The sequence below is a fragment of the Cyrtonyx montezumae genome, unplaced genomic scaffold, assembly GCF_038088225.1.
Source record: "Cyrtonyx montezumae isolate F1298 unplaced genomic scaffold, pur_monq_1.0 scaffold_18, whole genome shotgun sequence".
Classification (NCBI taxonomy): domain Eukaryota; kingdom Metazoa; phylum Chordata; class Aves; order Galliformes; family Odontophoridae; genus Cyrtonyx; species Cyrtonyx montezumae.
The window spans coordinates 7,510,570-7,534,604 of NW_027071914.1; the positions used below are offsets into that span (position 1 = coordinate 7,510,570).

Below are 24,035 nucleotides of genomic sequence, written 5' to 3' on the forward strand. Positions count from 1 at the left end.
CACAAATTTGAATATAGATGTACTCCAAGTCAGATCCCCAAAGAGGAGTGAATCTCCTAAACAGTTCCTTCCTTGCAGCAGTATGGAATTCTTCAGCAATAATGAAAATAATTACTGACATCTAACCCACACTCTGTAAACAACTAATATTAAATCAAAACACTCAAAAAGAATCCTAAACAGCAGATCCAACGTCAGACATCTTAAAACAAGTAACACAATGAAGTGCAGAATTCCCTATTGGATAATAAGAGTAAGTACTTGGTATTTGGCTGAAACATTACTCTCTCACTTAAAAGTACTATTGCATTATTACTTTTTCAGTTACCCTGACATACAGTATTTTTTTTCTGCCAAAGAGGTGACCATCAGTCAATAGTAAATATGTTTTGGTTTTTTTTTCAGAGATGCTGAGCAAAGACTTCCAGCTCCCATTTTCTGGTACAAAGAACAAAAGCTTGCTGCGCTCATCCCAAAAGAAAATCAAGTTGTACATGATTCGATTGACACAACAAAACCTACAAGCTGTTAACAAAACTACTGATGTGTGAGTGTGAAAGATTTGGTTTACTTACAGGTTTCAAGGAAATATTTGTACAATATATTTTCTCACTGTAATTTTCACATAAGACTTAAGAATTAAAGAATGTTGCAAATAAGAAAGATCTTATTAAACATTTTCCAGCCACATATTTGACTAATACTTACTGCAGTGCTTATTTGCCACAAACATTCCAAGGGCTTTCTCATGAACAGCATTCTTAAATAATTAAAGGAGATTGAGGAAAAATTAAACAAAAAGTAACGGAGCAAGATGTATTCATGGAGAAAGCAACTGAATTTCTACCTTAACTAGAAAAAAAAGAAAGAAAAAAAGAAAGAAAAAAAGGAACAAGTCAAGAGAAACAGAAATTGCATGAGTGAGAACAGAAGAATCATGCAATGCCAGAAGTAAGACTGCATCTTTAGGCTCTTGATATGTGTTTGTTTAGATAGCCTTTAAATAACTAGCTGTATTTTTCTGTACACTTCTGTGCTATTCATTTTTTTATTTTTAGCCATACAGACTGTTTTGTTTCTGAAGAAATATTCTGAAACTCACTTGCATACATAATATTTACAAGATATACTGCATTACTTCAAATATAATTTGTGATCATTTAAATCATGCTGTAATTACATTTTGCCAGCTAGAGACTTAAGAGCTGCAGAGTGCTTGGCTTTGGGCAAATTAGCCACATATCTTTTGTTCATATTTATTCACTTAATGCTTTTCAGACAGAAATCTAGAAACGTTCTCTTCCATAAGTGTCCAAAAGATGAAACAGACAGCTAAGCTAGAGTTTAGAACGTAGATATTTACACAGCCTTAGTTACAAGTAGCCCCTTTTATAGTAAAGCATATCTAAATGGTCATGCATAATACACGGATTTTATTAAATTAGGCATTTTTGACTGGAACTCAGAAGCTAAAGAAGAAGGAAACGGAATCAGGAATTACTGCTCTTGGAGTATAAAGCATTATCAAATTTGGCAGAATACTGCCATTTATGCAAATGAATCTCTGGGTGATTCAGAAGTAACCTAGTGATTTCAAAAACATCACCCGCAGGGCTTGATGCAGTACGTGTCACAAGACAAAACAGAACAAGATGGCACATAGGGGAAACCAAAAAGGACATTCTAAACCTTCCCCTCAGATGCAAAAGAGCCAACCCTGTTGCAGAGCGGGGCTTAACACATCCTGGTTGCCACTCAGTACTTAAGGCTACTGCATTCAGTTCAACTGCAGAGAAAAAGAAAACACAGAAGAAAATCTCAAAGTCATCAAAACTAGTATCCTAGGAAAAGTACGGAGAGAGCTTTAGTTGTCTGTTTTACATTGTCTCTCAAACACTACCTCCAAGGACTGGTTTTGCCATGGAAACCGTACAGGGAAAAGAAAGGAAGCTACTTACTGGTGCTGCAGCAGCTTGAAGAGATTTTGCCACAGCAAGGGTACCTGCAAACAGCTGCAACAGTTCAGCACAGCACTATGACAATTACAAGTTGCATGCCTTGCTTTGGAAAGCCTTATTCCACCAGAATGCAGCATCCATAAGAAGAACCATTCAGTAACAGTTTCCATGAGCAAACTCGCACTGCGTGAGGCACTGCTCTTGTAGGATGCTGATGTAGCACTGATTCGGGGAAAAACTGAGTCACTCAGCAAATCATTTCAGTGCTCTCTAGGGACTTCCAACTCAAATTCAGGTAAGATCCAGACGAGCTTATCATATCACATCAGGACCATATTTAAGTGAGTAATTGACACAAATGGTGCTATAGACTTCACAAAAAAATGTATCAAAAACTATAAATAAGAAACGATGCATTTTCCAAGTTTTTTCTCCATTTAAAATTGAAGAGGTAAACATTCAAAGAATCCAGGATAATTATCTAATTCCTGGTAGAAAGGTGCTAGAATCTAACAACCAGATGGAAGATCTTTAAAACGACTGCAAATTGTTAAATAAACTTGAGAGCCAACCCTTAACAAGCTTTCTGTTATGTTGATCTTTCAGCAACCCTCCAGACATGAAAGCCTTGTCTGTGCTCTAGAGCTATTAGCTATATCCACAGTTAAAGGACTCCAAAGAGCCACAGGAGAGTTTCACAACTAAATGTCAACACAATGTGCTCTGCAAGGCACAGTTGCTCTTTCATTCCCAATCAAATCTAGGGAGCTTGATAAGAAATATTTCGGACACATTGAAAACACGTATGGCATTCCTATAAATCCATCATCTTGGAACTGAAATGTGAGTTCCCACTTGCAAAAATCCATAAACGTGAATGGACACATGATCACAGTGAAAAAGCAGTGGCCAGACTTGGTAAAAAATTAGCATATTCCAGCATTCATAACACACAAAATAATTTTTACAACATTACAGTTGAGTGACAAACATAGAACAGAATTCCAAATCCAAGACAAATGTATGGGAACTGCTGAATCACAGCCTGAACCACTGATAGGCCACCTGAGGTGAGCACCGAGTCAGCCATGGGGCCACAGGTGGAGGTGATATACCTGTGTGATTGGAAGGGATGGAGCCTGGCTCCACCTCTCCCAAACCCCATTTAAGGGCTGACCACCACCAAGGAAGGATCTCTTCTCAGAGATCCCTCCCATGTGGAGTCCCCTGTGAGCCTTGACATCCTGAAGGTGAGCCATCTTCTCTTTTGTATTATTTGCATACTGTCTATATAAACTACTCAAAATATACCATCATCTATACTATTTCTTTATGAAGTACCATCCTTGGGAGTTATTTACCCCACAACAAAACATACAGAGGTTTACATTTCCACTGGAAAGACAGTTTAGATTTCTTGAGCAAATGTTTTCTTTTATATTAAGATTTTTTTCAATACCACCTTGTACTTATGCTAAAATATTGTGAGACTCTGGCTAAAAGATCACTTAAAACATGCATAATAATTTATACCATTCTGTTTGTTAAACAAGAACTTTGAGCAGGAAGAAAAGAAGAATTCAGCTCAATTTACCTAGATCTTAAATTCAGGCAACAGTCCCCAAGCACACTGCTTTGGGCACTAACAAAATCAGCCATGGTTTGCAAACCATGGAAAACAGAACCAACATTGTTTTAAAACAGGAAAATTAATCTTTCACCAAAAAAATAAAAAACAAAGTATTATAGAATTGTTCTTCATTTTTGTCTGTTTGAAAAACTTATGTGAAAACATTAATTTATGGATAAAGAGTTGGAAATTGCATTAAGTACTGGTTTAGTCACAAGATTAATAGAAGAGCCTGAGGCCTTTAAGCTTTCAAAAACACTTGGCCTTAGTGCTCAAACTGAGAAAATGCAGCTAGATGCCTCAGCAGACTGGTCACTCATTTCCCCAAGAGAGCCTTGTTAACATTTGTAGACCCTTCCTCACCCTCACATTTTGAGAATACAGCAGTACTTCTGATAACCACAACTTCAGTGTTTAAACTGAGCAACTAACATACCTGTAGAGCCGAAAGAACAAATGTTCAACTGAGGAGATCATTTCAAACCAGCCAAGTGGACCTTTCTGAATCACTCTCCTGAGTGTGCTTCACCTCCCTACTAACTACAGAGCTTGTAAACTGGCCATTTAATTTAGGTACCTAAATTAGGTCACATAAGTATGTCACTCCCCAACCAAAACACTCTTGAAAAACAAACTTCCTTACCCAGGTAGTCCATGTTAACTAATTAGTTTATTCCAAACCTACCTCATGCAGCAGAAGAGAAGCATTTCCTGACAAAGAAGTGGTCAGACAGGCTGCCATCCCACCAAAAGGTCTGCAGCCCCAGCAAGAAGGAACTGAGTTATTTCACACCCATACCAGGCATGAGGCATCTCACATGCTGACAGAGCAGTATCCCAGCCCAACAGCTTCTTGAATCTACATTGAGACATCTCTTGTCTGGCACACTGCAAAGGCTGAGTAGTCCTGACAACACTTTCCAAACAATTTGTGAACTCTGCTTTGATTTTTTTGGTTAAAAACTAATTTTGTCATACTGAGTGTCCAAGCCTCAGTAAAACTTATCACCCCAACAAGGCACTAAAAAACTTAATCATAGATGAATTGATTCATTTCATACTACAACTTTTAATACTGACAAGCATCTGTGGGAAAAGGGCTGGTACTTGATATACTAAGAATAAGCTATAATCCATAAGTTAATCATTCAAAAATATAAATGGTTTGTGAGACACTATATACCCAGCTTTTAGCACACTTTTTTTCTTTAGTTTATACTACAATAATGATTTTTTTTTAAACATCAGTTAAAAGGTATTCACCATTATAACACAAGACATAAGGTAACTGACCCTAAAGTATGAAACGCTAGTATTAGCAGTTTTACATCTCTAATTAGCCTTATTTTGTTTCAGTATGTGGAAATGGTGTGTGGATATCACAAGTACCTACAGAGGCACAAATTTCAGACATCAGTGAGACCCACACTTCCTAAAAATTATAAAATAAGCATGAGACGCATCAGCAGTGAGCTAAGGCCAGTGCCTTGCCCCAGGGGCTCACTTATATTTGCAATTTTTTAGGCAACTCAATCTATAGTAATTGAGTGAAATCAATTTTACGTAGACATTGGGCAGAGATCCAGTCATTGATTTCTTCTCTCGTTCCTGAGAAATTTAGCTGATAGTTTACTTTTCATATTCCAGAGTAGATTTCCAGGGCATGCCTGCTGACAAGGAGATTTTATAAATCCTTTGTGATAATGCCCAAACCTAGCAAAAGGAGCTCAGCACCCATATGGACATAAAACTCAGTTATCAGACATCATTAAAATGACTTATTTTCCCTCCGCAATCAATAATGGTATTCCAGAACAGTTTGTATGGAAAGTAACTGTTTTAAGAGCACTACTTTCCTACATTGCAATAGAAGCAGCAAGTCTCCAGCACACAACCAAGACCCAACCCTTACTTTATTACTTGCTTTTGCTCCTGAGTTACTTACACACATCAGCTTTCACTGCTCACATTTATTATTTAGAATGTGAAAGCCTTGACAATTTCACAGTAGCAGACTATGACTTGCAAACACTGACTGATTCTTAAATGGATTTAGGAACACAATATAATACTGGTCCTTAAATCATGACCTACAGAGGGTTTTTATGAGACTCTCAGACTTCATTTGGGGTCACAAGAAGTTGTTGCCAGTATGATCCCAATCGACAAGTGGAAAAACATTGCATTTCCCACAGTATGCTGCTTCTTGGTGTTGCTCCTGTCAGTGAAGACAGAAGCTATTGGTTGTATATAACATCAAATCCCTTTGATGTGAGGAGTCACACAATAAGTGAGTCATCTGAATAAGTTTGTTAGAGCTTCAAATTGTAAACCTCTAACCTAAAATTCTTACATACCAGTCTAGATACCAGAAAAATACCTGCTGTCCTGCCAAGACTCTGTGAACGCTTCTCATAAATCCACACAATTGCTTAAGGCTTTCATATACCTACATATGGATCTATTGTAGCTTCAACAGCCATAGCGAATGCACGTGCATGGAGCCAGCTTGGATACCAGTAACAACAAATGCTAGCCAATTACAGGGTGCAGCCCATTCTTGAGACTGCTGTCACTGTTTCACCTGTAATGGTAACTGAGTATTTTTACATCTGTTACAAAAGCCAATTTTGGCTTCACTGGAACCCTGATGTTGATGTACAACCTTGCAGATACACCTGCACTTTGTGCTGGACCTTTCAGTGCAGCGTACTTTTATTGAACTAGATACACACAGAATGACATCACTACCACTATACATCATCTTAAATATACACTAACACAACTGAAACATGTACACGCTGTGACTACTCATATCATTTGAGATTTTCTCTTAATATTTAGTTCAGTGCAATAAGACATTTTGGCCATGACAGAAAAAAAAAATCAACATCAATATCTGGCAGTAGAAGCATTTAAATAGACAAGGCTGCCAGACCTGATCCTTATCATGTCTCAGCTTACAAACACAATTCTTCCACGGAGTGTACACTGATGCAGCAATAAAACCATATCTGCTTTTTACCACAACCACATCACATCCGTTCACTCACTCAATTCAAGCTTGGTACAACTTCTGCCATGCCCAGTCTGCCTAAATGCTGTTAATATATCTTCATACAGATACGCATTTTTCCTGCCTGCCAATTCATCATTTTATACACTCCAATTTTATGAGTTCCTTCCTCCCCTGAATTCATAGCCTCTTTTCTACTTTTGTCCCTTCTGCCCATCAATGAACAGAGACTCATTTAAATCTACAGAAATGGTGCAATTTGTTTCATTAACTTCATTCATTTTAATTTGGCAGTTTGTAAAGGCTCCAGGACACAAACAAGGCCCCAGCTATGCTAATCACTATGCAAACCAGCCACAGAAAGGCAAACTTTATCCTCAGGAGACTACAGGCTACATTCAAAATAATCAGAAATTAAATGGTGATCAACAAAGTTCAGGATGGAGAAAAGTTATGCAGCAAGCACTTGTCTGTTCAATGAAGAAGTTTCATCCTGCATCTATGTGCCTACTGCTAAGAGCATTCCCATTCAGGGGTCCCTGTTCACCATTAGATTAGAAAGCCATACAAATGTTTTATTTACTTCTTTTTACGAGCACATACAGTTCCTTTGAACATGTAAACAATACTGACAAAGAGCCGGATATATATCATTTTTAAGACCCCTCCCCCCAAGCCCCCATGTTTTAAGTGGTTGGGTTGAACAGGTTATCTCCTCAGTTTGTTATTACAATGAAACAAGAGGTGTTAATAATGCATACGCCCAGGTTTGTATCCCCTGCTAAATGTAAGGACTGCTGTGGACTCCAACAGACAGAAAACACGAGCTTGAGCATTGTAACAGTAATTTCATCAAGAGTTGCTAACAGTAGGCAAAGCAGGGTGGATTTCAGTAAGCATTAATCTCCCCAAAGTTTTGGAGGAGGAAATCTTCCATTTTCTGCCCATCCTTTACAGAAGCCTGGATTTAACATAACAAAAAGCCTGCTGGGCTGAGCTATTAGATCTCAATATCCCATTAGCTCAAGGACCAGCAGTCTCTTTGTATAAGTTGGTAATTTCTTATAAGCTCCGAATTTAATGCCATTTTTCTATGCCAGGGCACAGGAGCATTAGTAAAATGAACTGGATCTAACTGAACTATCCGTGTAGCACAATTAAAATCACAACCATATGAAGCAACTACACAAGTCGTGCTGTTTCACAGCAGGAACCGCGACAGCTCAGGCTACTCCTACATTTTGAAATATAGTAGCACTACCTCTCTTAAACAAGGAAACTGCAATCAACGTATGACAGTATGTATCCTTGCCAAACCCAGCCTGATGCTTTTCCTCGCAGACTGGAGGTGAACAGATAGTTTACTACAAGTGTAAGACAGCAAAGGGAATCCAGCATTACAACAGATGAGCATAGATCTAACAAGCAGAACAGCTCTGTGCAGGCAGGATATGGTTTGGTCTACTGTTGAAATACAGCTAGAGTACCTCCAAACACAGTCACATTCTTCATGTAGGAGAGTAATGTAAAAACAGTTCTTGTGTCCATACGAACTATCTTTTCTAAGGTGTTTCTTAATCTGCACCAGGACTCAGCTGAATAAGGTAAAAAGTTTCTGATGTATCATTTTCTGACAACTGCAGAGGGCAAAATAAATTAGAGGAAAGCACAGCATAGCCCTTCTTCCATGTGCATGACCATTCTAAAATATATATATATTTTAATGCCAGGTTCCTTCAAGATAAGGACTCTTTTCACATTGTTTGCAACTTCCGGAAATCTTTCAGTGCCACCATTACACTCTGCTAGGTGGAACATACAGAAAAAAACTGAAATCCTTTCTCAGCGATAGCTCTGAAATTAAGGTAATGCAGTAGTGACAAATCTGCTCACTATTCTATATAATCCTGAGGAAGAACACATTCAGCCTTAAAGGCTCTTGGACAGTTACTACCTTGCAGAGTATTATAGCCTCAGGATACAGGACACATATCTTACAGTGTTGGTCAAACAAAATTGTTTCCAAATGATCTAGGCAGTAATATTAATAGTAGGTAGTTTTATGAAAGCTTACCACATCTGATTTCTTAAAAACCACAGATCATATGTCGAATCCATCTGCTGTGTCTCTGTGATACTGAGTGACAGAGCTGTGAGCACGCCTAGGAAAAAATAACAAAGAAAAAAATAAAATCAGTATCTACTATTTGTTCCCCCAGTAAATACATTCTATCCTACCCACTCATGCTACCAAACAAGCAATATAATAGATGTAGTGGGAAAAAACATAAAAAAATTAGTCTTACATACATTTTTACAGCATTTAACTATACAAACTTATAACTATATTGCTAATGTATGCCTCCAGAAATACATATAGCTTTTTTCCCTGACATTCCTGTATGTTTTTATATACTTCACATCACCATGTAAAGCAAAGCACTATCAGACACAAAGAGAGAAGACTTCACATATGTTACGAGTCAAACCGCTGTGTGCAAGGCCACAAAGTGCATTAATTGTGCTCTTATTCTCTACTAAAATCCTATAGCTAGCAGATTGCAAGACTGCATTTGAGTAGCAGTGAACGAGCTGTTATACACAGCTATTTTGCTGATAAAGAATACTTCAAGCCCTTGCCTATTATTAAAAAAATGGCATACATTGCTGTAATCTGCATATAGCCCTATTTTCAGAGGGGAAAAAAGGTGCACATACTACCAGGACTTGCATTTGATTAACATTTTTTCCTTGCACTTCTTACAAAAGTTCCATGGGTTTTGCACCCACTATTTATATGCTTTTATACGAAAAAGGTAGGATGTAGCTCAATCCCTACCCCTATACTCGGGAGCAACCCCAAAAACCACCTGTAAGAAGTCACTACCTCGAACAAAAGGGCATGCTTTGATTTTAAAGAAAACTTTAGGGTTTTGAGTCGTTATTTGCAGCAAAGTGTGTGTCACTGAGCAGGTGTCCCTCACACGGGCACGGGGAAGGAAAGCGCCCACGCCCTGAGAGCGCTCCGTGTCCTCAGCTGCTCCCGCCTCTCATCCCTCCTCACACTGCTCTCCTTTCCGCTTCTCAAAGGGAAGCAGCTTCCGAAAACACGTGTAAGAGCCTCAGTTCCCTCTTTCTTCTTTATTTTTTTATTTTATTTTATTTCATTGCTATAAGGAGTACAGGATTTCCCACTTGAGAGAGAAAAATAAATCCCCACACCACTCCAACTGCCGATCCCGCAGAGAGAAGACCCCAGACTCAGAGCATCCCACGGGAAAGCGTCACCTCTTCCTCTCTCTTCCCCTCCACCTGCTTTCCATCTTCCCCCGATACGCCCAATAAACGCAAATGCCGTCTCTTAACGTGTACATTTCTTCACGGAAGACGCTCCCGAGTCACGTCTTTATCACGTCTTTAACGCCGGTTTCCCTCCTCAGCCTCAGCCCCACCCCTGGTGCCGGAGGAACCCCCCCGGGGCCGCCCTCGCGCCCCCGCCATCTTCCCCTGCGCCCTCTCCCGGCCGCCCGCAGAGCGCATGCCAACCGCCGCGCGCCCCACTGACGGACGTAAGCTCCTGGCCAATCACCGCCCTTTCCTTGGAGGGGCTCCTCCCTCGACCAATGAAGCGGCGGAGCAGCCCCAGAGTCCCCGCCCCTCTCATCTGTAACGGCCTGCGAGGCGCTAAGCCGCGCCCCTTCTTCCTCTTCCCGACTCTCTATTGAATGAAGTCCTCGCTGACCAATGGCAAGTTCCTACTGAGCTTGACTGACAGCTCCGCTCTCTATTAGAAGTAGAAAGCTCCGCCGCGCCCCCCAATAGGCTGCCTGAGGGGCGGTATCTCCCTCCCAGGCGGGCGGGGAAGGCCGCGGTTATCGATCCCGCTGCTGGAGGGAGGCGGCGGAGAAGCAGCAGAGAAAATGGCGGCCATGGCTGCGGAGGCGGCGGCGACTGCAGCGGTGCCGGGCGATGGGGGGGCGGGCGAAGCAGAGCCCGAGATGGAGCCCATCCCGGGCAGCGAGGCCGGCGCGGACCCTCCTCCTGCCGTCACCGAGGCCGTGGAGTCGGCGGCGCCCGACGGGGAGGAGGCCGACGGGGGAAAGGCTGTTCCCGGCGAGGCCGAGGAGCCGCCGCCCGTGCAGCTCGCCCGGAGCCCGGCCGGGACGCGGGAGTCGGAGCCCGAAAGGACGGAGACGCCGCCACCGCCCCGCAGCCCGGAGGTGGGTTCGCCTCGGGCCGAGCTCCGGGCAGCGGTCGGCGCGGAGCCCGAGGAGCGGCCGCAGCCCTGCCCGCCGCCCGCCGCGCATCCCCAAGTTCCCGAGGAGCGGCCGCAGCCCTGCGCTACGGCTGCCGGGGGCTCCGCGAAGCGGGAGCCCGGGGAGGAGCCGTCCCGGCCGGAGGAGGAGGAGCCGGATGCTGCCGCCGCGGAGCCCGAGCGCCCGCTGCCCGCGGCCCCGAGCGGGGGGGAGGCGGAGGCGCTGCTGCTGCCCGGCTCCGAGGTGCGGGTCACCCTGGATCACATCATCGAGGACGCCCTGGTGGTCTCGTTCCGGCTGGGAGAGAAGCTGTTCTCCGGGGTCCTCATGGACCTCTCGAAAAGGTGAGATCTCACGGGGAGCCGTCCCGACATGGGCAGTCTCCGCTCCTTCCTCCCCTCCCGTGCCGGGAACCGGGCACTCGGCATCCCCGGGGAGGAGGTGGCGGTGCCCGAAGCGTGGGAGAGGGCCGGGCACGTGGGCGCTGCTTTGGGCTCGGGTGGCTTTCCCGGTGTGCCCCGCAGCGCTGTGTCTGGGAGGGAGCTGCGAACCGCAGGTGCGGGCACGTGTGGCAGGCTGCTGTCGCATTGCCTAGGTAACCTCGTATTTCTGGACGCGCTGTTGTTCGCGGTAATGGTTTTCAAGCTATGCCGTCGCAGTCCTAAGTATAGTGCTAAGTGCGCCTTGCATGCAGCGAATGAGGTGAAGTTTACTGGTGCTGAAGCACAATAATAATTTTGGGGGCTGTTACTGCAGACTTAAAGCTTTAATCCCGCCATGAGCTCCAGGTTTGGCTTTTTTCATTGTCTTCCTATAGCCGGGCCCTCTTGGGAGGCCCAAGTCATCAGTGAGAGCATGTAGGCAGGAAGAGTTTAACTGCTAGTTACAGGTGAAAATATGTCCTGTTTCTTTGCTAAACATGTGAACACCGTGAGATGATGCATGAGAGAAAAGTGAAATGTGACCCAGATTATTATTCAGAAGAATTACAGTGTATGAAACGTGTCTTTTTTCAAGATATAGGCCTCATCTGTTTTTGTCTTTTATCACTGTGGTTTACGTTGCTACCATCTGTTTAATAACTTCCTGTTGTATCGCATTATCAGTGTCTTCTAAAAGGAAGGTACTGGTGGCCACCACCTTCATCCTAGGCCTAGCAGCTTGCTTGGCTTGTGGAACTGAAGGCGTTTTCTGGAACCTAACTCCTGGATAATGCAGATGGAGTGAGCTTTACATTTTTAAATTGTTATAATGAAGAGTTACCAGTATTTCAAAGCCAATTACTAAAATATGACCTGCAAAACATATTTGTTTTTAGTGTGACAGTCCCTCAAAGAAGATCAGGAGGAGTTCAGTTCTGGTGCTAGCTAATATCTGTTCTTTTGTAGGTCTGACTTCTGTACCAGCAAAATCCCGTTATTAATCTAGTTAGGAAGGTGACAAAGCACATACTTCTTGTTGGGCTCTGTGTTAAGAAGGAAAATGAAATGTCAGCTTCTTCCTTTCTTGTAAAAGATGCCATATCTTCTTATGCACATACTGTCTGCAGACATCCCCTCATTTGCTTCAGGTTTTCTGGAGATCCTTCTCTCAAGCAGCAGAGCTGTTGTGGCCCCATGCAGCAGTGGACATCTGTGGCAGGTGAACCCCAGCTCTTCTGCACTGTGGCCTGGGCGGAAGCATGCATCTCACTTTCCCCTGTTTTAAGCACAGGCCCTCAGGGAAGCCTTCCACATAAGAAGCAAAGACCTCTGGAAAGTGTTGTGTGAAGGCCTGTGCCATTTCTCCCACATACTCTCCTGCAGTTACATTTATTCTTTCTTCTCCACCTGTATAATCTTGGACTTCCTGCATGGACACTTGTTACACTGGGATTCAGAAGGTGAAATTAGATGATTAAATCAAAACCACCTCAGATTTAGCATAAGTTTACATGGAAGCAATGAGATTTCTGTATAGAGGAGAGTAGACATAGCAAACGGTCTCCTGTGGTTCATCCAAGTGCACAAGAGTAATTTTATAAACTTTCTTGATGTGAATTTTGTTTGCTGTAGATTGGTATCTTAAGGCCACTGTAGAAAAGTTTTTTCTTAAAAAAAAAAAGTTTTTTATTGGAATCACTTCTGAAGTGGAATGAGTAGATGTATTCTCTGTGTGTGCTGATACTGTTTTTCTTATATATTCAGAAGGAAATAATTCCTGTTCCTCCTTGGATCTTAATTTTTGCTTTCCTCTTAAGGGCAATGAAGCTGATTTTTCTATGCAGTAATAAGAGGAGTAAGTTGTCATGAGCACTTAACAAAACAAACACAAAAACCTGACTGATGGACTCTTATCTTGTCAAGGCATGTTCTAAGTAACTTTAACTTCAAGGTCAAGGAAAAGAAAAAACATCCCCATTAATTCTATCTTAGTTATTAAAATGATGTTTTGACTTTGCATTTTATTACTGTGGATCCAGTATGAAGTTAATGATGCTACAGGTCTGATTTCCTTCTGTTCCCCTTCTTGCTGTAAATAGGGTGTCCCTTAGGTGTTTGTGAAACAAGAGTGCAAGAACCTCAGTGTTCAGTGGACTTTATTCCCCCTTTTGTTTGAGGTGAGAAGGTGTTTCTGCCCCTAGTGATGGCAGTGGGGTATGCTGAGGATCCACCTGTCAGCAGCTGCACTGAAGGTTCTGAAGATAGGGAGCTACACCTGCTGAGTCCCAAATCCGTATCTTATCCTGTAAATCTTCTTTAAATAGGGGCACATCACCTTTTTTACATTACAGGCTTATTGCACAAATTAAAAATGTTATCCTAGCATTAAAAGGCAATGGCAACACTGATAATAAAACTTAAGTGCCTTATTGAAGAGCCTTATTGCATTCTAGGATGAGGTTCTGATGTGGGCTCCAGGGTGCGTACCTGATAGAGCTGATGGAAGAAGCAGGAGGTGCAGCCAACCATTGGGCAAGCAAAGGCAGTCTTGTCATGTCCAAGTGGATTGTGGAAGGCTGTAGCCAGTTTGCCATGGCATTGTTCAAACTGTCATTGAGAACTTCTCCTTAGGGCTTTTAAGCTTGCCTGTGTGCATCCTTTGGCTAACGCTGTTTGCTTAGGGTATATGAGATGTTAATGCCACCTGCTGGCTTACAATCACTGTAAATCTTGCTCGGCACCTGAAGGAAATGTACAGTAAGGAAATAACTAAGGAAAGTAGCTGTTGTAAAGCTTAAAATGTACAATTAAGAGGTTCTGGTTTGTTCTTCTGGAGGGAGTTTAATCTGTGCTGTTTTTTTCTGCATTCTTAATCTTTTGGGAGGAGGTCTGGAGGAGTTGCATTTGTTCTGTTTTTAGCTAACACTCAGGTCTTAGACTTCATATGGTGATATCATTTGGCTAAAATTTTGTTTCTAATCCTGTGGATGTGAGGGAGAGTTGTCCTCCTACTGCCTTTTCCTCTAAGCTGTTTTGTTTGTGATCATGGTAGCTTTTAGGGGAGGAGGCAATGGGAGCAGAGTTGTGCTGTGACCCCAAAGCCTTGGGTAGCCAAAAGATGATCCCTTTATTTCCAGTGGAGAGGTATTTAGGCTTGCATCTTAGTTAGGGCTTGATTGTGGAAGATGAGGAAAGGCTTCCTGCAGCAAGATGTGAATGAACTGTATGATGAAAACAAACTTCTTCAGATCAGTTCAGATTGTGATAATCCTGGCAGTATTTTTCATTTGTAGCGTTCTTTCCCGGTGTCTCTTGAATCCTATGGTTTTTCTGGTACAATAAGGTTAGAAAAATAGCAAGATTAAATGAATGTTGCATCCATACACAGTTTCTTCTAATCTGCAAAACACCTACTATATTTTTGAGTTGCATACAGTTAGCACTTCTAGAAACTCGCCTGTGTGCTGAAGTCTTGTTGGCTTAAACTCTGCAGAGTGCATCTCATGTATTGTGACTGCATACACCAAGGCAAGGGAAGGACAAGAGAAAGGACTCTGTGTTGCAACAGACTGAAGATCTGATGTGAGGAACAAGCAGCGAGAATCTTACCTGGAAAAACGTGGCACATTTCTCCTTGCTTTAGGTTCTCTTTTACTAACTAATAATTTAATAAATGGAGACACTTGCTCTTTCTTGTCTAGGGGAAGTTTCAGTTCTAAGGAAGTACTGGTATTTTAAAGTATGTGTTTTCAGCAGTAAAGAGATAGCTGTGTTACTTGGGGTTGCACAGTTGTTTTTTTCTTTTTTCCAGTTGCAACGTGTTTGTAAAATTCATCACCTGGTCTCTGTTGTTTCTCGGATGTGTAAACAAGCTTGGTGAATGCTAGTGTTCAAGAAAAAGCCGTGCTGCTGCTTTGGTGTTCCTTTTATCCCTAGAACACTGGAAGCGTAGGTCTGGTGTGAATGTGTGTGGTTAAGGCAGTAAATCACTTTACAGCAAGAACTTTGTATACTTTGTGACTGACAAGTGATACTGAAAGGTATAATGTCAGATTTAGTTAGCCTGGTTCAGAGCACAAGTTTGGATCAGAGGACCTTGTGATACCGCTTCCAAGCTAAATTTTTCTGTGATTCTGTAATGTTTCAGCCTCTGTATGTGAAAATAGATTCTCTTGTATTTCTGTTTACACCCAAAGATTCACTGAGTTCTATTTGTTGTCACTTGTCAAATGCCTTTTCTGAAAGGGTTTCTCATTCCAAGTTTCCACTTGTAAAATGGCTGGCAAAACTGGAGTAGCTTTAAGGTTTTCTGGTGTAGGTATAAAACACATTATAACTGCTGCTTATTCTGAACAGATGTGCTTGTCAAACTGCTTCTGGTTTTGAGCCAGAGCAAGGAGCGTGATTTCCATCCACCCCCTACTGAAACCAGTAATAATCCCTAATCTGGCTGTTATATGGGGTGTCTGTGTGGATTGTGCCTGAAACTTCCCTTTCCTGTAGTAGCTGTCGGCCTCTCCTGTTCTTTGCCTGGACTTGGATTCAATGGATGGTGGCTGAACTGTGCTTCCTTGGGGCATGCTTCTCTGTGATCGAGCAGTGTGGGTTCTCAGTGTTTTTCTGAGAGTAGCTTGACTTGTCTCAATGCTTCAAGCTAAATCAAAGGACAGAGGTGAAGTTTTCAGCATGCTTTAGATGTGCTTTTTCTTTGATGATGCTGTAGGACTGATTAATCTTATACGTCTTGCTACTGAGTTGACTTAAAGCTCATCCATCAGTAAGTGATATCCTTTTCAAGTTTCTTGGATTTGACTGTTATTTGGGTGAGCTGGGAGTGTATATTCAAGACAGCTTATAAAGTTTTGTAGCTTTGTAACACATCCAAATGTATCAACTAAATGTCTGCTTTAAAACATGATCCTCGTGTTTAATAATGCTGCAAGAAAATGAAAAGATGACTTTAGATGGATCTTCTGCCTTAGAAGCATGACAGTAAAATTGCAGTAGTTAATAGGAAGCCCAAGCTTAAAATATTTGCATTTCATCTTTAAAATAAGCTTACTTTTGTATCTTTGGCAGAACTTCAGAAGGTACATTGAAACAAAGGAAACTTTGAGAATTCAGGTGTAAATTATTTCCAGCCAGAAGGTGAAGGATACCTTCCCTCTCCTCTGGTAGGGACAGGAATGGTTAGGAGCCATCCAAGCACCCTTCAGGCTTATCCTCTTAGACTTGTTCTGTCTCTGCAGTGGCTAATTCTTCCAGGTCTGCATCAGCACCCTGACTATGTGGACTTCTCTGATCTACTTTCATGGAAGCTGACTTTGAGGCTGTAGCTTTTCTTGATGATGTGACTTCCAAAGAGTTGCTCACACAAATGTTCTTTGTTGTATTTGTAGAGCTCTAATTGAAATAGGCATTTCTTAGTGTCTTTGTCTTGCTGTTACATTGCTTGGAAGGTAAGTAAACTTTTGAACTGTTAACTTGGCTTGTGTGTATGCTTTTTCAGTTAGGTGCCTACCACTAAAAGTGGTGTGTGCCACAACAAGCTTTATCACACCAACTAGATACCATATTAAAAATAGGTTACTGCATAATCCGTGTTTTGGATAAACACTTTTTCCAGAGTTCTAAAATACTTTGTATGGAAATAGCTGTGATCTAATTGTATATTACATTGACCATTATAATCTAAACCCTCAGTTTGGATACACGTGAAGCAAATATACTTAGCCCAATGTTACTTGAGCATGCTGTTATACTCCCAGCATTCAGAGTCTTTGGGCCTTTATCCATGAGATTAAAATTGCTTTGACTGTTTCTTCTCTTGCTTGCTGCAAGATAGGTACAGATGATATGGGGTGAACAAGAGTAATGCATTGAAAGGTAATTGATGATTGCTGTAGTCTGACTTAGTGGTGGAGATGAGAACTTATTTAACCCAACACTAGAACCAACACTAGAAGTGACTGTGCTGTGTTGACATCAGCTCAGTGATTGCAGACAAACGTGAAATTCTTCTGAACCCTTTCAGCACATTCTTCAGTTCTTCTTGCCAGAAAAAAATATACTTTTTAATTAATAAACTTAAAAGTTAAACATTGGAGACTAAAGATGAGAGCCAAAGACTTTACAGAGTGACGCAGACGTTCTGCCCCAGGCTGTATCAGTTGGATGTTTATGTACGTGCTGTGGTACATTTAGTTGGTATTTGTTCCTTATCTCTTGCTTATTTAAAAATGCTTCTTAACAGTGCTCTGTTTTGCATATGAACTGAACAGTAATTTGTGTTCATTGTAATAATTCTGCTATAGGATTTAGATGTGAACTCCTTACTTGGCTTGAAGTACTTAGGTTTGCATGTCTGTAATAGAAATCTCTGTGACTTCTAGGTTTGATATAAGAAGTAGCTTCTGCATCGTCACGTAGGATGCCATGACTTCCCCTCATTAACTTGATAAGTTGATAAAATGTGGAAATAAAACCTGTGTTTTTCCCACATCTGTCTCTGTATAACCTTCCAGCTTAATTCTAAGTTCTTGCTGTAAAGATCACTGGACTGTCAGAAGGCATCTCATCTATCCTGTCACTTTTGTTATTTAATTACTATTTACTCTTTGTCTTAAACATGGATGTATATCGTAGTTATGTGTATATCTGATATCCCATGCCAGGTGTGATTAGATCCTACTGATTGCTCTGGTTTCTTGTAAACCTTCTTAGAAATATTTTTCTCACAGTGAGTTTTATCCATTTTCTTTTTGGAGTGGACTTTTCAGAACAAAAAAGGGCCAGGACAGTTTTTTGAAAGAGAAGCCTGACAATATGGAAAACTGTTATAAATTCTGAGTAGGTTGTTAAATAGAGGTACCTTAATCTCTGTTTAAATATCTATTTCTTACTCTTTTTTCTTGTTTTCCCATTAACAATTCAGTTTCAGATCCTCATGAAGGAATCCTTCTATTGCATCACATAATATTTGAAGGTAGAAGTATATATGTAGTGCATTAGTGGGCTACACAATGAGCAGCTGGAACTTAGGCACACCTTGATATTTTTTTTATTCTATTTATTTATTTTTGATGAGGAGGACACTTTCTTATGCCTTTCCAAGAGTAGCATTTTCAGGAATTTTCTGAAGAAAGTAATGTAGTAAGGACAGGTGATACCTCAGGATCCATGCCTTCAAAAAAGATGTGATTTGCTAGGATCAAGACAAGGCAATTTCTTGTAGTATTTGAACAGTGAATACTTCACTTCATCATTATTAAACTATTTAGATGCTCTGCCATGTGTAATCTTCAGTATGTTTGTTCTGGTCACATATTCATTCTGCTTCTTCTGTTAAGGAAATATGCCACTGTCCACTTTCTCTTTGTGCTTATTACCTTGCTCTTCTTTCCATCTTCGTTCTGTACCATCTTCGTTACTGTTTGCTTCCCAAGTCTTCTCTCATTTTCTGTTTTTAATTTCCACATGATTCTTCTGAGCTGCACAGCTGGAGAACTTCATCAAGGAGGAATTAACAATCGTATAAGAACAGAATGTGGGCATAACCTGTTGTAGGATAAGGCTGGAAAAAAAGATGTTCAGCTCCTGGAAGTAATAATCAGTCTCTGGGCATGCCCAGTTTATTTTGTACTTCATGTGAACAATGTCTTTGCTTGTTACATCTTTGTATTGACATGCATTTTGCACAGGTCACATTTCCATTTGCTCTTGCAAAACTGGTACCAGGCATCTGTGAATGGTCTGTAATCTTACAACTCATTAATTTCTAGGTAGGCATGGTCAGCGAATTCCAGCTCATTCCTTAAAACATCACATTTTGTGAGATGGTCTGTATAGCCTCACAAATTCAGTGTGAATGGTTTTGTGTCGTAATGAAGTAGGAGTAGGTTTTCACTTAGATATAAAATATCCGCTTCAACTGTCCTGCTTCTCAGCTTTTTGGCCAAAATATTATGGAGCTTCTTGAAGGAGAAGATGGTCTAAAGTGCAGTCATGGTCTTAAATGGCTTTATGGTGTCAGTTGTATTCCTGGTGTTCATTTGGGATAGAAATTTGCTCAGCAGAGTTGTTGTCCAATCTAGGAGTTCTTGTTCTCAACTCCTATGCTATATTAATTGTTTTCCCAACTCTTGTAAATCTTCCTCAGGTGGTGAATGATGGGATTTTCTTGCTGTATGAGGGACGGAAGCTCTTAGTGCAAGTAACACTGAAGATGTTGCTAGTTTTATTAATAGAAGCTGACAGGGTTATTTTTGTTTGTTTGTTTTTTGTAAATCACTCTCAGATCTGACCAAATTATTTCTCATCCTTAGTGAAAAGGAGTGTTTGTGGAAAAGCAACTCCTTGACACTTGCTGGACTTCTGAGACTTTAGGGAACTTAAAGCTTAGTTACAAGTGAGTATCTTCTGAATTAATGCCGGACTGTAGGCTGGATTGATGCTCGTGTCCTCCGTGTAATGTTAGTAGTTCTCTGTAGCCCTCAGTGGTGCAGCAGGCTGCGTTTAGTTACGCTTTTCAGGAAGGACATCTGGAGTCTGACTGGAGTGGGCCCGACCCTAAGAAATGAACTTTTGTATGGTAGTGAGGTATTTTGTGACATAGGGTGCTTGCACCTGTGTGTAAAGACAGAAGAGTGCTCCAGCAGCTAGCAGACTGGGCTCCTGCCTGGGTTCCAGATTTCAAAGGTGTCAGTGTTACAGTATCTAGGGGGAGGATAACAACAGCCCTCTTAGGTACTTCCTAGCTGCAAGTTGTTGGGTATACAACTTCTAATTATTTTGGCAAAGTTGGTTGAGCTGTCCCTTGATTGGGTGTAACGATGTGCAAGTGGGATGGATAACTTAGTTTTGGATGCATTGCTTGCTTCAGTTACAACTTGAAGTATAGAAAGAGGCTTAACAGGTAAGCAAAAGGATAGGTAAGGGAGGGCTTCTGTTGGTGACAGTGTAAAGAATATTCTGACAAGTTATGACACTTCTTTCAGTACAGATTTTGAAGAAATAAGAAGCTAGCATGTAGTTGCTTGTATAAACTGCATGTTTATTGCAGGAATGTGAGTGGAAAAGCGCTCAGCATTTCTCTTCAGTTGAGAGGCAACCATAGATTACAAATGAATTTCAGTTCCATCAGTTCAGATGATGCAGTTAAACAGCTGCACTGTGAACTAGTGTTAACCTGAGGACAAGTCTTGGATAATTACTTCATTCGCAGGTCACGTGGGATAAATACAAATGGTGTTTGGTGATTTGGAATGGGTAATTTAATGTTTGAGTTGCAACCTTGTCTATCATGTTCTTACTTCAGGAAGTTAAACCATTAAAGTATAACCTAATGTAAGCCAAACATGTGTTGGAGCTGGAGTGTGTCAGGGAGCATGAGTGCTTCATGAGAGCTCTGTGTAAGGTTGGTACTTTGGATTATAGATTCTAGTGTGGGACACTAGAAAGGTTAAACAGGCTTTTGTAATCCCTCCCTTCTTGTCCAACAGACTGAAGGACATAGTGATGCAATATGAATGTACTTACTGTTTAACTTTCCTCCCAGGAGCAGAGAAGCATTATGCCTTGTGAACTGATGACAAGTCACCCTTAGCATAGCATTTTGCAGAAGGTGTTGGTTACCTGTTGAGCAATGTGCTACTTCTGTTAGTACAGGAAAGTTAAACTAATGTATAAGACTTGGTGGAATTTTCATTCTGTTCTCTTAATCAGGGCAGTGAGAAGTCCTGTATATGTGTTACGTAGAGCATCAGAGATCTTAAAACACCTAGAGCTGCCTGCAGAAAAGTAGACAGTGTTTTAAATGGAATAGATGGAAATTATTTGTACCGTTTATGAAATTATAAGGGAAGTTTTGCCAGAAGAAACCTGAACTCGATGTTTTAAGGTGTAAAGCATTGGATGGTCGAGCACTAATCTTCTGTGGACATCTATGTGAAGAATGATAGTGCTCTTAAATGCTGGTATTTACACATTGTATATTAGGCTGAAATCTAACAGAAGTTCAGTCTTTTGTGCTATGCCACAAACTGATTCTGTTTAAATTACTGAAGATGCCTTCCTTCCTTGTGTAAATGGAGTTGGTGTGGAAATCAATCTTGTGTAGATTTGGAATTGATGGGGTAACTTGCTGAATATGGACTTTGTGTTCATAAGTGTTTTCTAGGCGTATAAATGCTGTTCTAGGCAATATTTTTGGCTACATTTTCAAGGATTGTTGTTGACACAATAGAAACAGATATAAGTGAAGTGATGTGTTTTGTGTTGTATGCTGACTTGTTCTTGGTGTGTTGCTGTTTCAAAGCCCAGCCTAAGACTTGGTATAATATTTCAGTTTTGTTCAGAACTTGTTTATTTTTGAATGGTAGTCAGGTGGACAGCTTTTAAAATGCTTTTTAAAAAATACAGCAAAAGATCCCTCAAATCCTGTAATGTTCTTTTGTTTTCTTTCAGGTTTGGACCCCATGGAATCCCTGTGACCATATTTCCTAAAAGGGAATACAAGGATAAACCAGAAGCCATGCAGCTCCAAAGTAAACCATTCCAAGATGAGGCACAGGTGAAGTGTGAATCTAATGCTGCAGTCCCTGATGACTCTTCTCTCACGCAGCCATCAGAACCAAGCTTAGCTAAAAGCCTATGGACTTCTAAACCACCTCCTCTCTTCCACGAAGGAGCGCCATATCCTCCTCCTTTGTTTATCAGGGACACGTATAACCAGTCAATACCTCAGCCTCCGCCCCGCAAAATTAAGCGGCCCAAGCGTAAAATGTACAGGGAGGAGCCCACTTCTATTATGAATGCTATCAAACTACGACCCCGACAGGTCTTATGTGACAAGTGCAAAAACAGTGTTGTTGCAGAAAAAAAGGAAATAAAAAAAGGTGGCAATGCAAGTGACTCTTCAAAATACGAGGATAATAAAAAACGAAGAAACGAGAGTGTGACTACTGTGAATAAAAAACTTAAGACTGACCATAAAGTGGATGGAAAAAGCCAAAATGAAAGCCAGAAAAGGAATGCTGTGGTCAAGGTTTCAAATATTGCCCACAGCAGAAGCAGAGTAGTTAAAGTTACTGCACAAGCAAATACTTCAAAAGCGCAGTTAAATACAAAAAAAGTTCTCCAGAGCAAAAACATGGATCATGCAAAAGCTCGGGAAGTCTTGAAAATGGCCAAAGAAAAGGCACAAAAGAAGCAGAGTGCAACCTCCTCTTCCAAAAATGCACATTCAAAGGTCCACTTCACACGGCGTCTTCAGAACACCAGCTCAGGTTCCCTCCCACCCCGATTGCGCTTAAAGCCACAAAGATATCGGAATGAAGAAAATGACTCTTCTCTCAAGACAGGACTTGAGAAAATACGGAGTGGCAAGATGGCAACTAAGCCGCAGTCTCGCTGCTCCTCCACCCGCTCAGCAGGTGAGGCCCCTTCAGAAAATCAGAGCCCCTCAAAAGGCCCTGAAGAGGCCAGCAGTGAGGTTCAGGACACAAGTGAAGTGCATGTAACTGTTGATCAGGATGAACACCAGACATTGGGCAAGAGAGGCAGCAAAAGCAATATAACGGTTTACATGACCCTTAATCAAAAGAAATCTGACTCTTCCAGTGCATCAGTTTGTAGTAGCGATAGCACAGATGATTTGAAATCTACCAACTCTGAGTGTAGCTCTACTGAAAGCTTTGATTTTCCTCCAGGCAGCATGCATGCACCTTCTTCCTCCTCCTCCTCTTCGAAGGAAGAGAAAAAGCTCAGTAATTCCTTGAAAATGAAAGTCTTTTCCAAAAAAGTCTCTAAATGCGTTACGCCAGATGGCAGGACCATATGTGTAGGGGACATTGTTTGGGCCAAAATTTATGGCTTCCCTTGGTGGCCAGCCCGTATCCTGACCATAACTGTGAGCCGGAAAGATAACGGTCTTTTAGTTCGACAGGAGGCTTGTATATCGTGGTTTGGGTCCCCGACAACGTCTATTCTTGCTCTTTCACAACTGTCCCCCTTTTTAGAGAACTTCCAGTCGCGCTTTAATAAGAAGAGAAAGGGCCTTTACCGCAAGGCCGTCACAGAGGCAGCTAAGGCTGCTAAGCAGCTGACTCCCGAAGTTCGGGCCCTGCTGACACAGTTTGAAACGTGAACGTGGAGAGTAAGGTAGGCAAGAAATCTGGAGGCTCCACAAAATCCGTAGCCTAGTTAGAGGACTGCCGTGAAGGACTTGCCGAGGCAGAAGTTGCAGTCGGTTGGATGCTCTTTTTATACTAAAGTTGTTCCATTTGTAGCGGTTTCGTGGAAGTTAAATGAATTGAACATGCAATCGAAATTAGCCTAAAGCGAGAATTTCAGTATTTTTCAAGTGAGAATTTTTTTTTAAAGAAAAAACTCCTCAAACACCCAATGCATAGGAGCCATAGCCTCAGCTGAAAGGCAGCTTATTTGCAGGGAATTTTTTAGTAGTTTCTACCCAGTACGTACCTAGTTGCTGTGTGGCAAAGGGTTGACACAAGGGGTGAAAGTAGTAGCTGTGATATTTTATTTTTCTTTTCTTAGGTGGCCCATCAGGGAAGTGTAGAAACGTAAGCCTTGTCTAAATGGTCTTTAAACACGATTTCAAATACTTTCTGATGTATTTAATCTGGCCAGTGCTAATTGGGTCGATGCACGCGTGAACATCTTAGAGGCTTGCCTCAGTCCACCAAGGCCAGTTTAAATGGCATTAGAAGACGTGCTGAAGTTTTTAAGGAAGAC

General features: G+C 41.5%; 2 protein-coding genes across 5 annotated transcripts in view; one reads left to right on the forward strand and one right to left on the reverse strand.

The window, feature by feature from the left end:
- Positions 1–8,936, reverse strand: part of FABP6 (fatty acid binding protein 6) — a 36,815-nt gene extending 27,879 nt beyond the window's left edge. For both annotated transcript variants that reach the window (XM_065734965.1, XM_065734964.1), the window contains exon 1: positions 8,679–8,936. The gene's annotated coding sequence lies outside the window, so the exon portion shown is untranslated. The remainder of the gene's footprint in view (positions 1–8,678) is intronic.
- A 1,569-nt stretch (positions 8,937–10,505) lies between these two features.
- PWWP2A (PWWP domain containing 2A) overlaps positions 10,506–24,035 on the forward strand; it is a 29,946-nt gene continuing 16,416 nt past the window's right edge. For 2 of the 3 annotated variants that reach the window (XM_065734513.1, XM_065734514.1), the window contains exons 1-2: positions 10,506–11,204; positions 21,747–22,714. In XM_065734513.1, coding sequence (XP_065590585.1) covers positions 10,525–11,204; positions 21,747–22,714 — 1,648 coding nt within the window. In that variant the 5' untranslated portion in view covers positions 10,506–10,524. Of the gene's footprint in view, positions 11,205–21,746; positions 23,654–24,035 lie in introns of those variants that run through there. The other variant, XM_065734512.1, reaches the window with a different exon arrangement.